Consider the following 16860-nt stretch of genomic DNA (forward strand, 5'->3'; position numbering starts at 1 on the left):
GACTATAACACTGTGTGCGTGTGCGTGCATTCAGTGTGAGCACAGAGTGAGTGATGCAGGGACAATTACATCATTCAGCGACCTGGGAAATCATTTTAGAGATGCTCCACTTAAGAGCAAGCTCCAACACACACACACACACACACACACACACACACACACACACACACACACACACACACACACACACACACACACACACACACACACACACACACACACACACACACACACAGAGGTTGGCTAACTTCCACATTACTGCTGACTGTAGCATTAAAGTCCTTCTCAGGTGACAGCTGCCAAACACTGCGCACTCGAGTGTATTTATGACATCGAGTGTGTTTACCCAGATAACACTACCAGGTTATTAATCATGTAAAACATTAAGTAATACTCTGTGCTGTCCTCCTGCTACTACATCTATTTTGCCACCTGCACAATGAAAATAACTTCCTAATGTTGCATTTTCTCCATATAATCAACCACCCAGATGGCTTAGCTCCCATTAACGAGCTCCCTTTGTATGTGGATGTGTTTTAACAGTTTGCACAGGATGTTTTATGTCCTAAAGCTCCATCTTTCTTCTGAAATATTTTTCCGCTGGATCAAACGCCTACTCTGATGGTAAACATGGCTCTTCACCATCTGCTCTGTCTGTCTGCCCATGTGTCTGTATGTCTGACGTTCCAGTCTAAATATCATATAGAAATTAGAAAACTACCCTGTCAGTCTGATAAAACATTTTAAAGTACCCAATAAAGACACATGACCTCAGTCTGTGGTGCTGCCATTGTTGACCTGCAGAGAGATGACCATCAGAAGTTCCATGGGTAGAATATTCTTTAATCAGACTGAAGCTCTCATTACAGCTAGCTTATTATCGCTTATGATTATTCTTTTTCCACTATAGTCGTGAAGGATAAAAACAATGCAGCAGAGTGACATTTTGAACAAATGTAATCACATCATAACAGCTGGGAAAGTAGGATCTAGCTGGACCAAATTCCCCAGTCATTCATATTTACAGCAGACTGTAGACTATTGGGTATAAAATATGAACATATCCACCCTCACATTTAGACTAAACAATCAAAATTAGTCACATGTCACCTTTTGGATCTAGAGGTTACCATATTTAGATAAGAGGATTGATCGCTAAATTATCAGCTAGTTAGCTCGATTAGCAAACTGTCTCCATAAAGTGTGTGTGTGTTTTTTAAGTGTTTGGAATTATAATGGGATCGAATGGGCATTGATTGCTTTTAAAACCAGCCCTTAACATAACTACTGTTTTTGGCACTTTCACATTTAATATTTGACTTGTTGGGGAGGGATTTAGAGTCAGGCACACCAAACTTGACTCCATTTTGTCCAGTTATGGTTACTGGTTCTCATCTAAAGGGAACATTGTATAAGAATGCAGCTGGAGGAGGCGTGTGGACAGTGCATTATTTTAATGCAGAGAACTGTGGTTGCATGTTGTTACAGATGTGTATTTATGCTCCTTTTTTCATTTAACCAGACTCCAATCATTAATCAATGTGTCAAACTGCTTGGCGCCCACTTTGTACCGGCGCTAGATTAAAGGCCAGATGATGAAGTTATGACAATTCCTCTTAATGGAGACATAAATGTGCAAATGTCATGGGAATCCATTTAACTGTAGTCGAGATATTTGACCCGAAACAGCAAATGTCAACCTGACATTAAACCCCAGAACCATAAATGTCTGAACCATATTTCATGAAAATCCATCAGGAAGAATCTGAATCTCAGTCTGAAGCAACGTGTTGGACACAAAGGCTGAAACTCTGCAGCTCAGTTTCAGATTCTTTGTTTGCATATTCCTAAAATAATTGGCAGAAGAATAATAAACACAAAGCAAGAAAGGGAAGTAACAGGGGTTAATGGGGGGCTAGCAGTCCATTGTTGTCCCTGAAACCTCAACCACATAATCCATTGATGGCTGCAGACGCATAAGAGCATAAGATTCATTTAAAAGCAGATCATTTTTGAGCCATTCAGATGGTTAATTTACAAAGTAACCCCCGCAGGACATGATTAATATTCCAGAGGGATGTAGGCACTAAAATATTAGCAGCTCATTGTTCTGGACCAGAATTTTTTTTAATTTTATTTTGTCTGAGTCACATCACAGCAGGTGATTTCGAATAAAAAACAACAACAGCAAAAAAACCCAAAAACTATATATGAATGAAATGGAGGTGTTCATTTATATGAAGGCACATTTCTGTGGGACGGCAGCTTTAAAATGAACAAGCAACAAGCAAAGTTTAGCTTCACGTGTTCTTTTTCTTTCCTTTTCTTTTTCCTGCAGATCAGTAGGAACGTGTTCAGCTTTGTGTTGTAAGTGCAAGTAAGTTGATAACTGTCAGTTCTAATTCATATTGTAATGTAATATAATCTACTTCCATTTTTACAGCACTTTTCTACTCTCACTGACTACACAAAGTGCTTGAGACTACATGTGAAATTTCAACTATACAATCATAATTAGAGCCGAACGGAGAATAAAAAAGGGCTGACATCATGAAAAAGAGGTTAGAGTTCGGGTAAAGTTTAGAAAAGAAAAAAACTTCTGTCTCTGTATGTAGGCTCAAACGTCAGGGTTGGATTCAGAACTACTCTTTGGTGTATGTTTTGGCATGATCAAATGTTAATGCATTCAATGATCCACTCACATGAGAGTGAAAGTGAAATGGAAACCTGGTTATGGCCCTGAATCTTTTGGTTTTTTGGTGAATGATTGCAAGCAATTGCGTCAACCAACTGGTTGGTTTAGCTTCCAACACCCTCTACCTCTGAGTAACCACTTTGAACCACAGCTCAATGTGGATTCTTACTGTGAACAGTTAGGGTTGTTAATTTTGTTAATTTTTGTTAATGTTAATTTTTGATATGCATTCCTGTGTATGTAAACAGCAACAGAGTTGCATTAGAAGACAACAAATGTGCAATTTTAATGTGTCATATTCTATGACAAATTGCATGCAATTGGTAACTTGACACCTTTGAATGACACACTGACAGGAGGTGATTCTGACGTGTTGCCTTTTTATCCTCTTGATGCATCAAAGTCAGTTCAAACATTGCAGCTGGTGAGTGCTGCTGACCTGGTCCCTGTTTTCAAAGCAGCTATTTCATAGTCTCGTTTTGCTTCAGCCAGCGACTGTTTTCACTAATGTGACTATTGCATAGAAGAACTGATTTTAAAAGTACCATCTTCTTGTCTTTGAAAGGATCTTTCATTAGCACTTGGCTAAAATGCAACGCAGTCCCAACCCTACCTCTCAGTTTTTCTTTGGCGACTTGGTAGACAGTAAGAAGTTCGTGTACCTATGAAATGAGGTCAGATGAGCTCTCTCTCCTGGCAATTATTGCAGCATTTTGATTCAAAACAGGTTTTTAATTAATACCCGGGCATGGGGAGGAAGATCACATACATGTGATCTCCATATGGGATTAAAAACTAGTGAATAGAGCATGAAATATTAAAAAGTCACCCCTGGAGGGATTAATCCTGCATAAATGTAGATTTATCTGGCACTTTTCTACCTAAGAGAATGAAGCATTTCCAGACTGCTTCCAAAATGTGAGAAAATGCCACAGTGGTGTTGTAGTGAGGAGAGAAAATGGGTGCCATTTGGTTCACTGTAAACAACCGAACTTTAAAAGACAAGGCTAGAACTGAGAAACACAGATAATGGAAAGGGCATGCTGTAAGTCCAGAAATATTTTGCGGCATGTGGTGATTATTATTTAGAAAAAAGCACATGTCAGAGATTAGCGAGGATTCATCTATTGTTTAGATCCAATCACATTTTCAACTGGATGGAGTAGAAACGGTTTCATTTTGTGCTTTTTGGGGGGTTTTTTGGGGTTTTTTACAACTCCTATTATCATCAGCTCCCTGCTGTCCTGTGCAGAGCTCCAGCATCTGTTTCTATTTAATTTGCAGTTTGAAATCTAATTTTGCAGATCTTGTTAAGGACACAGAGGGAACGCAGGAGCCAGCAGCACGTGACTGGAGAGAGCTGGAGCCAAAAGGAATGACAGAAAAAGAAAGCATAGAAGCAAATGGATCAATAAAAGACAAGAGAGGTCATTAACGGTACTGGGGAGGTCATCAAACTTAATCTTTACTGATGAAAACGTTTGGGTAACTCTTTGAAAATATTAAAAACACTGAATGTGTTCATTCAAAAAATGATCCTTTGTTCAGATTTAACAGAAGGAAAGTTTGTCTTTTGTCCCCCCAAACAGTGATTGAAACTAATGAACAGATGTTAGCTGCCAACAGATGAATTTTTGTTCCACTTGGTCTCAGACTGATGTCACCAGAAGTCGCATTCCCTGCAGAGTCTCCATCACTGTACATTTGGGACGATGCAAATTTTTTGCTCAGTTAAATTTTTGACATTAGTTTGAGACATCTCTACATGTTGCATCGTTTGAGGCAAACACGTGACTATTGGTGGCTTTTTGAATAATCACCTTCCACCTAAAATGAGTCCTTTACACACCTATTTTATCCATAGATGGCTTCCAGTCTCACATGTAGCACCAAGTTTGGCACAAGTATTAAATGAAACAGTCTGCGAGTGTATTTGTACCTGTTTTTGTTGCTGGAGATCCAGTCAGAGATGTAGGCAACGGCTTGACGGTGGCACTGTTTGTTTCCAAAGCTACAAGCTAACATGATAAGCTCTCTCTGCAACTCCCTGAATAGACATAGAGAAGAAAAAAATGCTCAAAGAAACATCTTATGGACAATAGGTTCTTGTCTGGACACAGAACATCACTCACATGTAGCACAGAGATTATTCCAGAAAATCTTCAGACTGGTTTAGCCTAATACTTAAACTTTTATCATGTCTCAAATTGCATTCTTGCATTTTCTATTTGGAGTGCATACTGTGAGATTCTGGGTGGCAGCGTAATACTTGCTAGCTAGCAGTAGCTGATCTTTTTAAAGGTCACAGCACTCTGTGCTTAATAACTTTGTGGAGGGTGACTGGTGGTTCTTTATGTTAAATTTATGGTCTGAGATTTCCAGGTTTGAGTCATAGAAGGTAGATATTACTTTGTCTGAACTTCATTGTCAGCAAAAAAAATCCCCCTAAAATCAACACGTTTAACCATTAATGATTTGCAGTCTAGCTAACAAACATCAAGCTAAGCTAAACCACGACTTTCACCTCTGTCCAGACTGGACATAGATACGGCTGACTTCTGATTCATTAGTTTGAGTTAAGTAACCTAAGAATCTGACATGAATAATTCTGCTCAACGATGTGACAGGAAAGAGAATAAGCAGGCTGCTAGAATGCTGAACTACGTTTTGTTTTCTGTTTCAATGATGTGACGGTGTTTCTCAGTCAAAGAACAAATGTTGTTAAAGGGGCACTGCCTTCCACTGACTGACTGAGTGTTGTTAGTGCAATACCACCAACAGGAATGTCTGTCTGCTGCATACTCAGTCTGGTAGGATGCTTGCAGGACGTTGCCCTCTGTGCCGGGGCCATTCGTTGGCCAACCCATCTGATGGTACCGCGATGCAACCTGCTTCAGCACGTAGTCCTGTTAGCACACACAATGATAAGAGATGTTTTATTCTGCTAACAAGAAGCAGTTAGTGGTTAATTGATCGATTAAAATTGTGACTGATTGGTTGTTTACACTGAACAGCCTGTATTCGTCTGTGCGGTCCAGCAGTTTGTCCAGCTGGTAGAGCGCTCGGCTGGCAGCGTGCCATGGAAGGAAGGACGTCTCCTCTGGCAGATAGCCAATCAGCTGCAAAGGAACACCCTGTGGAAGGTACCCCGCCCTGAGGAGAGATGATGTGGATAAAAAATGAGTAGTGGGAAAAGTGTTAAGGCAAAAACATCTTGGTAAAGAGGAGACAGTTATTCTTAAAATTCTAAAAACATGAAGCAAATGGAAAATACATTAAAGACTTTAAAGGTACAGTCAGTCAAGTTAATTTAAAATAAAATAAAAATATTAAATGCACAATAACTGAGCCACATATGTAGTATACAAAAGGCAAAGGTGAAGACAAGTCATAGGCATTTGCATACAGTGGAGACAAATTTTAACTTGTGTCTGGACCGTGCTTTATCATCTAAGAAGAGTTCCCTTCATCACAGAAGTGAAAGCACAAAGAAAACAGACAACTCCTGAAATGAAGTCAGGTCTCTAACACATGAAAATGTGCATAAACATGCTTACTTATTCACAACACTGTCACAATTAATTATTGCCAAGAGATTAGACATGGGATCCTCCCGTCTCCAGAAAACTGACAACGAGCTGGCGAAACAACAACAGCAGCTGGTTACAAGTTACATCAGCTAATGTTAGACTTGAGTGTCTTAAAAATAACAGTTTTCTTCTGTCAAACAGTTTGATTAAATTTTCATGTTGTGTGAGTTTATTATGTTTGATCCACTTTGAAGAAAGAAAGAAAGAAACCAGCTAACAGCTCTAACAGCAGCTCTGCTGTATTTTCTGCTGCACTCTACTAATCCAGGTCTATCTATGATTAAGCAAAAAGTAGAGAAAAGCTAGTCTTCATTAGCGACTACGAGGGAGACCATGTTCGCACAACAGTTGAGACCTTTTTAAAGTCTGGTAAGAGTGTTTTGTCATTCTTTGAAGGAATTTTTTATGGTCATTTTTGGGGACTCTAATATCTCAGTGCAACAATCAACACAAATCCTCTCTCTGGTTATTCATATTTTTGAGGTATTTTTTTGTGTCTTTTCCCTTAACAGGGACACATCATGAATATTTCCAGGAACTGAATTAAGACATGAATTATTTGTTGTTTTTTGACACACTTGCCATTCCGTACGGAATCTTTGATTTCAGTATTTCTGTAGATTTTCAGGACACACAGAGGACCCTTGAGCTAATGTAAATATAGATTTAATGAAGATTTGATCTTTAACCCTCATTGTTTAACCCTCAACCTAAAAAGCACCACTTTAGGAACACATTAACAAAAACATGGCCTCTAACCTGAGCTATTTAGCAGCCCCGGTTACATCCACTGCCTCATCAATATTAAAGAGCTTCTTTTGTGCATTCATTAACATTCATGATGCTTTTTGGTGAGGGGTGGGCACCTGCACTGACCTTCGCTCACGCCCACAGCTCATGAATATTAATGAGGCAGGGTGGTGGAGGACACAAAGTGAACTCAGGAGTAATATTAGGGTTCTTTTTGTTTTTGATTCTGATTATTGATGTTCAGTGAGAGAGCTCAGCCTGACGCCGAACAGTGACCTTTACAGAGGATGTCAATCACAGTGACTGACTCATACACACAAGAGGAGGTGAAGAAAGTGAATGTTCTTGTATTGAAATACTGTTTTTTTTGGTTGCTGGTTTTAAATTTTCAGAGGCAGACAGACAAGATGACAGGGGCAGACTCCACGGAAAGTCAATCTGTTTGAGATAAGACTCGCTAAGTCTCTGAGCTGCCAAAGAAAGTCTGAATTCCAGACCATCATATTTCCATAATCTGCCTCATTTCCAACCCGACCAGCCTCCACACATTTATCTCCATTCCCATCATGCACCTGGCCTCTGGGACATTACCATAATCCATCCAGCCTGCACAGACTTCCTGTTTACCACGCTGCAAAAACACTGACGGGACTCGACATAAAGGCAGAGAGGGATTGCAGTCACCATGGCAACTCCAGCTGGACATTTATCTGTTTTCTTATTTGTTTATTTGTCATTGTTTTTTAAACATCATCCATCAGCTATCAGTCCACATCAGCTCTGAGACTCGTTCGTGTCACACGTCACTGATGCTGCACGTGATCCATCATCAAAGCGACAACTGTCAAAATAATAAAAGGGTCAAAAAATCTACCTCAGCAGCTTTTCTATGAAGTTTAATATGAGGTCAGGTATTATTTCCACTGCCAACCACTGTAAAGCTTGCACATCTGGCAGAGAGATTTCATTATTATGTAAATTAATGGATTATTCATAACACAAAGGCCTCCTTACATGCATCAACAAACTTAGCCCCACAAAAGTTTAACTGCACACTCCACTGAAAACTGCACAAAACTAAAAACAAAGAAATCAACTGAAGATAGAACCAAAGAATTACACAAGTAGAACCTTTCCTTTAGTGATTTTTTTTTATATTTAGATGAGCAGAGTGATAATGAAAATCATTACAGACTGTATATATAAGATGGAAGTTGCTACCATGAAATCCCCTGATGGCTCATAGCCTTCTTTGTGAACCCTCAACCTGAGAAATGTGTCACAAAACCACAAAAAGACTTAAAAACTGAAGATAGCTGGATGCCCATTGGTTGAAGACTTACCAACCACATGGTAAGATAGGTCCTGCTTGATTTCCTGTTTGCTTAAATATTACATAAGCACTTTGGACCATAAAACGTATCAGAGAAAAAAATAGTTCATAGACTGAAGACTGAGCTAAAGGGTTGTTTTCTTTAGAAAAACTTCTTTAGAACTGAACATGGGCCTCCTTCTATTGGTCATAAAAATGCAGGTTGAACTCATCACTTATGAGCATGCTTAAATCTGTTTGGTAAATATGAGGTGACAGCTAAAATTTTACTGCAAGATAAGTGAAGAAAGAACAGAGTGAATGTGCAACTGTCAAGGGTGTTAAGGAGGAGTGTGTGAAAAGTAAGTTACTTTTAGAGGACACGACTGGTCGACAATACCAAGATTGTTATAGGATTATTAGATGTTGCTGGTGATGCTGCCTAATGCAGTGGCTTACATCCTCAATAAAACTGCCAGGGTTGAATACAAGGACCTCAGTAAGCAGACTTCAGCTTTGATTACCTAGTTAATCTCTCTTCTGTAAGGACTCTACAGTTTTGATTGTATGACTCTCGTTCATCAGGACAAACAGTCACCTTTCAGCACCTTCTCTTTTCTGTCTATATTGTGTCTGTAATGAACACTGGGATCTCTAGGAAATGCTAGCAGGGCTTTAAATTTTAGTGTAGTTGTGAAATGAAGTGAAGCGATTATAGATTTTCAATTTTTGCTCTCAGTTACAGTCTCCCTCGCTCTCTCTCTGTTGCGCCCAGGGTTGTCGTCTTAACGAGCTCATTAACTCATTAACATCGTTAAGGGCCAGTTAATTGTTTGTCCATTAGCCATTAGCAAGGCTCAGTGGAGAGCTAACGAGGGACTGGTGCACACATATAAGAGAGGCAACATCCATCACTGTTTAAGCGTACACTCACTGAGGCATTTATTACTGCTAAACTAGCCTGATACACACACACACGCGCAGAGACACACACACAAACACACGCGCACACACACACACACACACCTTCATACAGTCGTGCTGCCTCCTATTTGTAGTTAGTGCTGGGTGGATTACTCAGGCTTTGGTCAATTGAAGTGTGAGCAGCAGAAGAAGAATCAGCACGACTGAAATTAATTCTGAGATTAAAGAATCAATTCAGTGAGCAGCTCTCAGAAAAAGGCTGAAATAACATCTTCATAAATAAGACGCATTTCTGCTAAATGAGCAGAGCTGGCAGTTTCTTTTTTTGCCTTCAGTGCGATAAAACAGATCTCAGTGTTTTTTTTGTGACTCAGAAGTGATCATTAGATGGCCTGGCAGCTGATTTGTTTGTGACCTGAAGAGTTTATCATGGTTTAATAATTTCTGGCTTTCATTTCGATCAGTACGAGCACTACACTCCCCGAAATAATCAGTTGATGCCACGATAAGGTGGAGAAATAAATCCCCGAGCAAGGAATCAAACTGTAGAAGAGGTACTATAAACTGCACATACCCAGCCTTCTTTTACCTCACCTCACCATCACTGGATATGAAGTACAGGCAGCAGATTCAACACAAGCTGTGCCTTCCATGTTATCAAATTAAAGAGGATGATTCTGAATTTCCCTTAGATGATGTGCAGGAATACGTTTTCTTGGTCTATATGCATGGATTACACATTTCGTTCCAGTAATGTCCCAAATGAATCAGAGGAAGCCCACAAGAAGATACCGTGGATCACACACAGGGATGCACTAGATTGGTTATTATGTTAGTTATGTCACATAAATGTATGAGCTGTATGGATATAAAGTGGAATGTTACAGAACTTTATTTAAATCAGACATTTAATGATAATGAGAAAAGTCTTCAGGCAGTATAAAAGATGTAAGTAATTTCCCTTCTGATTTCCAAAACGTGATGCACATTTCGAATAAATAAATAAATAAAATACAGCTGTGGTCTGAAGAAGGTTGAATGCACTCATCAGGAGAATCAAATATATACATACACCCACTTAAATCCTTTGCTAAGTGCAGCCAAAGCCTGCCATGAACTGGGAACTGCTGGAGCACCAGCGTCACCGTGAGGCTTTCAAAGCTAAGAACACAGGACTAATTGTCCAGCATGGCGGTGGTAGCAAGACAGATTAATGAAGTTGGAGGATTGCCTCTAAATTCTTTAACTTCACCTAAAATGAACAGGTAGATGGACACAGTTTGGTGTTCTAACAGGACAAATACATAACAAAACTGGTTTTGGAATGGATACAGCAGGCTAACATTGCACTTCTGGAATGGCCTTCACAAAGTCCTGACCTCAACCCTACTTTTAACTATGCTTAAAAGTCAGATCTATGCCGATGAACCAAGAAGCTGTCAGGAAGAACGGTCAAATACGCAGCCAGAATTATGCCAGAACCTCCTTGATGGCTAACAAAAACATCTGTTTGAGGTGCCACTTGCTACCATACATTTAACCAAATATTAGTGAGGGTATATCTACTGTATATATCTGAGTATGTATGTTCATATCTGACCCTATGTGGATCAGAAAAAATTGAAAATAAATTCAAACTTTTGCACCCAGTTGTTGTTTTTCAAAGTCATTAAAAATGTATGCTCTGCAATCATTCCACTCTGGAACACCAGTTCAAAGAAGTCATTAAAAATCCAAAATTACCCTGACATTCATGCCCATGATGGATGTAAACTTCTGTCCACACCTGTAAGTGTTCGTTGTGTGATTTGGCTGCATTTTATGAAATACATTTAATGTTTTTTATCCACTCACATGCAGCCCTGAAAATATGATGTATATGATTTAATTGCGTATTATCGGAGTAAAACTAAGGCAGCGAGAATACACGTGTTTTGAGCTAATGATATCTTTCTACATATTCATAAGAAAAAATGTCTTTAGTCCACTTTAAGTTGGAAAAAGTTCCTGTAATGCTCTAGTGTCTTCTAGACGTCTTTACTCCTGAAATAAAGAAGCGAGAAAATCCGTGAAGCAGATGTTGAGCTCAGAAAGCACGTTTGGAAAATGACTAAGCCTCAAAAACGAATGTGTGAGACCTACAGTTAATGTTTCACATATAGCAGAAGGCTTCTTTTAGGATTAATAGCATCTCAGAGAAACTTGTCAAAGTGTTTCCTGTCCTCAAAAAGTTTAACAAATAAATGTTGCATAGAAAAAGACTTTTCGTGGGAGGACTAAAAAAGAACAAAACAAAAAGCTCATCGCGTTAAAAAACAAACTAACTCTTGTCTTCTAATGTTGCGTGGTGGTGCTACTGCAGATCCAGGGTGAAGTAAGAGTACTCTGCTATCAGTGTGCATATTCATGGATCTGTAGTTTCTTTTTCGGTACAGATGGAAACCTCCTGCTGAGCTCCCAACTCAACACACACACACACACACTCCTGAGCAGAAGACGACAGCGCAGTCGTCTCTGGATGTTGCTCATTCAACATGACAGAGGACAGATGGCTGAGAGAGGGAAGGGAAGATACAGAAAGAAAAAAAAGGAGACGGGGGTAGATTGAGTTATAGGCTTGGTGTCAGAGTAGATTTTGGTTACAGTGCTCAAAAAGCTTCAGGCTGAAAACATCACCATGAGAAACGACTCACTCAGCCTCCCCCCGCCTCCGCCCGCGCCGTGACTGCTGATCGCTCATTCATCACAGAGTTCCCGTCTGCCTTTGCTTATTTTTCAAATTCTTTGCACACTGTCTGTACGCAACTTCTTTGAATTCAGAAATGTGGACGGACCCAGGTGTGTGCGAGGCAATTCAGCTCATACCTTGACCCATTCACAGCCGTACTGTAGCACCAGGGGACACACCGGCAGCTTTGAGGAGACTTTGCATGAATTCCAAAAAGCAAAAACAGTGCAGTAGTAACATCAAAGAGATACTGGACTAAATGCCAGCTGCTCAGATGGTTCATTTTAGTAATTATAAACAAATGATGGAGCTCAAATCATCCAACTTTTCGCAATCATAAAACAATTCTGGCACCTGAACTTAATTCATTTCAATGAAATGCAGGTGAATTCTGAAATTCTCAGAAATCTTTATGATCCTGGAGTGCTTGTAGGACCAACTGGATAGGAACTGTGGCCGAATAGTGTAGTGGTAAGACTACAAATCTTTGGAGTAGGAGTCACAAGTTTGATTCCCAACCGGTATCCAGTAAGGGTCTTGACTAGACCCCCCCCCCCCCCATGCTAAAACCAAGCCTTGGGATGGCGCGGCTATGTGCGCAACCTGTCCACAGCTCGGACAAAGTTTGCCGCTACATATTGTACTCTGTGTGATTGTGTATGCAAAATAAAGTTTGTTTGGAGGAAATGGTTGTGGTTGGTATTTCACTCAATGAAAAACAGATCCTCTCTCTAAGACTAAAAAAAAGGTGTTGTTTTAGCAAAACCAAAGTTTACTGGAAAGCTGTTGGAGACACACACCAAGCATGTTTATATGTGGGAAGTAACTGATGATAAGAATGCAGGGGAGAACATAAAACATCACACATGATACAGGATTGAGGAGAATCTAGTACAAGGCAGTGTTGCTAATCCCAGAGCCGCAGAGCTGCACTTCTCCATGTGCTGGTGGAAGTGTGTGTGTGCTGGTAAACCTCTGTCCTGAACTCTTCTGTATAAAGAGTCATGGGCCTCAACTGAACTCACATTATACAGAATAAACCTCTGTATACACGGCCAACTAAATCGAAGTCTATACCCGGCGGCAAAACAAAACACCTACTCAACTCTGAAACACATCTGTCGATGTTCAAAATTTCCATCTCTTTGACAGAAGACGACAAACTGTCAGTCCTGTGCAAGAAAAGCCCTTCACCTTATAGGAAAAGAAACACAGAAGCAGACACAACAGATCTGCCTGGCTCCATCCTCTGTGTCCACATGCTTTTATGTCTTGAAGCCAGAGTGAAAGATGAGCCAATAAGTAAGAAAGAGAGTGAGAAAAGGGCTAGAACCTCTCCTACTTCTGCCACTGCGGTATATCATAGCAAACTATCATCTCACCTGGCCAGGTTAAAAGCATCATCGATAAGTCCTGCCCTGTTTCCAACGGAGATGATCTGCAAGTGAGCAACAAGCAAAGAGGGATTGAAAAACTGAAAGAGAAAAAACAGACAAACGCAGATGTTACTGAATACAGACAAGTTTTACTTGGGGGTTGGTGTGCAGCTGCTGAATAAGCAGTTTCCAGTTCTGGAGGTCATAGTTCACGCGGAAGTAGCCCGTCTGATTGATGTTGCCTACCAACCATGTGCTGTCATCCATCTGACCAATCCTGTGGGTTTCTGAGACACAACACAACAACAAAACATTAAAACACTTAATCCAAGCATCGAGAAAACAAAGACATCAAAAATATTAAAAACATCAGATAGGCAGATAACGACATGGTGTCCTGTCAGGATCTTCAGAGGACTCCAAGTTCCAGTTCCAGTTCCTCCTATAGTGTAGGGTTTTTTAAAAACATTTTTAGGGCTTAAACGTTTGAAGTGAAATGACAGTAACACTCAATGAACTCATTACATGGTATCAAAATGTTGGTTTCTCACTTTATACACTGTTGTCATTCAAGCAATAATAATAAAGGTAAAATATAGCAATGTTTTATACTGTTCACAATAACACCAGTATAATGTTGGGCAACGATAAGAAAATGAAATATCGCGATAGAATATGGGTAAAACACACATGCGCAGAGCCTTTGTTTTCATACGCACATGGCGGAAAAAGCCTGGCAGCGACTAAGAATGAGAAGGGCAAAAGCGGATCGTTGAATGAAACAGATGAACCAGAACTGGTTTGTAAAAATGCTGCAACTTCAGTGGTGTGGAACTGGTTTAGCTTTCGTCCGTCAGATGCACAACAAAGCACTATTTTTGGTAGCACGTGCTAGCGGGCCGTCGTTATTACTGTGTTTTTTGGAAAATACAGCACACTTAAAATCAATCCTTTCATTTTTCTGAAAATCGACAGCGCCCCTTATAATCCCGTGTGCCTTATGTATGAATTCTGGTTGTGCTTACTGACCTCGAAAAGATTTTATGTGGTGCACGGCGTCAAATGTTTCAGTACGACTTTGCTAAGCTACAAACCCGCACCGCTTGATGGATTGTCGGAGCATTACGGCTATCGTAGGCCGGAGCCTCGCAGAGTGATACGTACTGTGCATCAACATAATATTACCGTATTGTGTGTGTATAACCTCTTTTTAAGTTTTGTGGATATTATACATGGTTATGCTGAGGATATGTCGGCCAGTTTCCACTGGAAATGCCTTTTGGTTAAACTGTCAGCAAGGAATTTGCATTTGCACTGCAAAATTTTTATATAACTTTAATGCACATAAAAAACAGCTGTTTGTTTAAGTGAAAATACATAGATTTTTTTTTCCACTAATAAAGTTGTGGAGTTGTAAAGTATTTTGTCTAGTGTTAAATATTTCATCAGTTATATCGTTATCGCAAATTTTCAAATGTATATTGTGATAAATATTTTTGGTCATATCGCCCTGCTCTAGTGCCAGAACAAACTGGGTTTTGACATAAATAAAAGTACTGTAAGGATTAAATTGAGTGCAGTGACAAGATAACTTGTAAGAGGGGGGACGCTAATATTTTTGGTACTGACTAATCGTATCAATATTTAACAGTAAAGTTTTGATTTTTTTCATGTATTGAAATAAACTGACTGCACCATTTTAGCCCATTTAGTAAATATGGCTCTAAAAGTTGTTTGTTTGTTTTCTTTTTTCCGTGAAGTCAGCAGTTTTGAGTTTCTATGTGTTTTCATAATGTCTTCTTTCATTTTAACTGAAAGAAAATGTACAAAATGTTTAATTTTACTTGACAGTGACAGTGTTTTTATTAGATAGTGCCTCATTTTAATATTTAAATATAAACATTTGGAAAACTTGATATAAGCGATCGACTGCAGATATTTTGAGGTGATATTAATGAAAATATTCATCCATTAACCCATTCATCTTATCATAGGCTGAGAGGCTGTTGTAGGAATGGTAAGACAGTCTGTACCGACAGTCTGTTGCAGTCTGTTACACTTCATTTATCATTCACAGTCTCATTCAACATTTTATTCCAAAAAACATGCACAATATTTTTTTCCCAGGCTGTTTACGGGATTTTTTGAATTATAAATTAGTAAAAAGAGATTTCTAAAATCATCTGGCCTTAATGTGCCATTAAAAAGATATGATAAGATTTTTGAATCTGGTTTTACCAAGTCCTCCGATTTGTTCTGTTTTGGAAAAGAGTACAAACCAGGAATATTTGTACAGAGGACGCCCCATTTGCACATTTAAACATTTTAGAAAACTTGGAACACACAAACCAAATAGAAAATTGGGTGCAGCAGAAAAAAATATCTTGAAACTACAACCAGCTAAGAATAGCCTGCTCATTCTGCACAACCTTTTAAGGATCGCTGCATCTTACACAACAATGTGAATATTCTCAGAGATGGCAAAATTAGGTTGTAGTGCTTTAGTAGAACAGCTTGCAGGATGTGTATAACAGCCTGAGGAAAACAGGGAAAATAGCAGCTGACTCCAGTCTGGCCCACTTCTTCAACTTATTCCCTCTGATAGGAAACAAACTACCTCTGAGTCGTGAACTTTAAGACTCCTTTCTTCTCATTGCAAATAGGTGAAGATATGCCAGAATCCAAACTCTTCTTCTGAAGTCAGCTCTTTCCAAAGATGAGAACCTGATGTTTTTTTAGGCAAAGACAGATATAGGAAGTATATTCCTCAAAAATAGGCCTGAATTACGTCCATTTTAAAGAGACTGAAGGGGAACAAGCCAGAAAACAGAGTTATCATCTCTGACAACACTCATAAAGTGAGAATAGCATTATTTCAGAGAGGCCCAAAAGTCATGCTCAGCTTTAATCATTAGATAATCTAACCGTCAGCACATATCAGCTGATGGCTCTGTGAAACCTTCGACTAGTCCAATCAGAAACTCTCATACACTGTGATAACCTGTCCGAAGCTGCCGCTTTGCAGCTCACCTCAAGCCGAGCTCCTCTTTTCATGCTTCACGTTGTTTCTGGCTTAATAAACGTCATATCTGCTGTCACCGATGCCTGCTCTGATCTGTGTGTGTGGAGGTGGTGGGGTCTTACAGCTGGTTTCACTGGCACAGAGCTTCAGGCAGAATTACCTTTAAAAAATCTGAATTTTATTCCATAAAGCAGCCAGCAAGACAAAAGAGGAACAAGCTTTATTCTGAAAGGTTTATTTTTCATGTAACACACTTTTCTCCAAAAGCTAATAAAGACAAAGCACTACCTCAACACAGAAAATTTTTGTTGTCTGTAAGAAGTAATTTAATCGTCCTAATATCAAAGAAAATGCAGCTGTACTTTGTAGAGCGCGCTATTCTTTAAAAAAACAAGCTCGTGTGACCTTTATTTCTCTAAAAGCTGAACAACAGTGAGTTTTACACATTGTTAAATAATGAGGG

At 39.4% G+C, this 16860-nt stretch overlaps 1 protein-coding gene across 1 annotated transcript in view; it reads right to left on the reverse strand.

Moving 5' to 3' along the window:
- LOC146614922 (thyrotropin-releasing hormone-degrading ectoenzyme-like) overlaps nt 1–16860 on the reverse strand; it is a 279130-nt gene that overhangs the window by 20947 nt on the left and 241323 nt on the right. The window contains exons 12-16 of the mRNA XM_085375895.1: nt 13529–13662; nt 13382–13437; nt 5701–5848; nt 5498–5601; nt 4635–4742 (exon numbers count right to left, since the gene is read on the reverse strand). Of these exons, the coding sequence (XP_085232021.1) occupies nt 4635–4742; nt 5498–5601; nt 5701–5848; nt 13382–13437; nt 13529–13662 (550 nt within the window). The remainder of the gene's footprint in view (nt 1–4634; nt 4743–5497; nt 5602–5700; nt 5849–13381; nt 13438–13528; nt 13663–16860) is intronic.

Source organism: Diplotaxodon limnothrissa, linkage group LG17 (genome assembly GCF_057381915.1).
Source record: "Diplotaxodon limnothrissa isolate DT_005_m linkage group LG17, D_limnothrissa_male_GT1.1, whole genome shotgun sequence".
NCBI lineage: Eukaryota > Metazoa > Chordata > Actinopteri > Cichliformes > Cichlidae > Diplotaxodon > Diplotaxodon limnothrissa.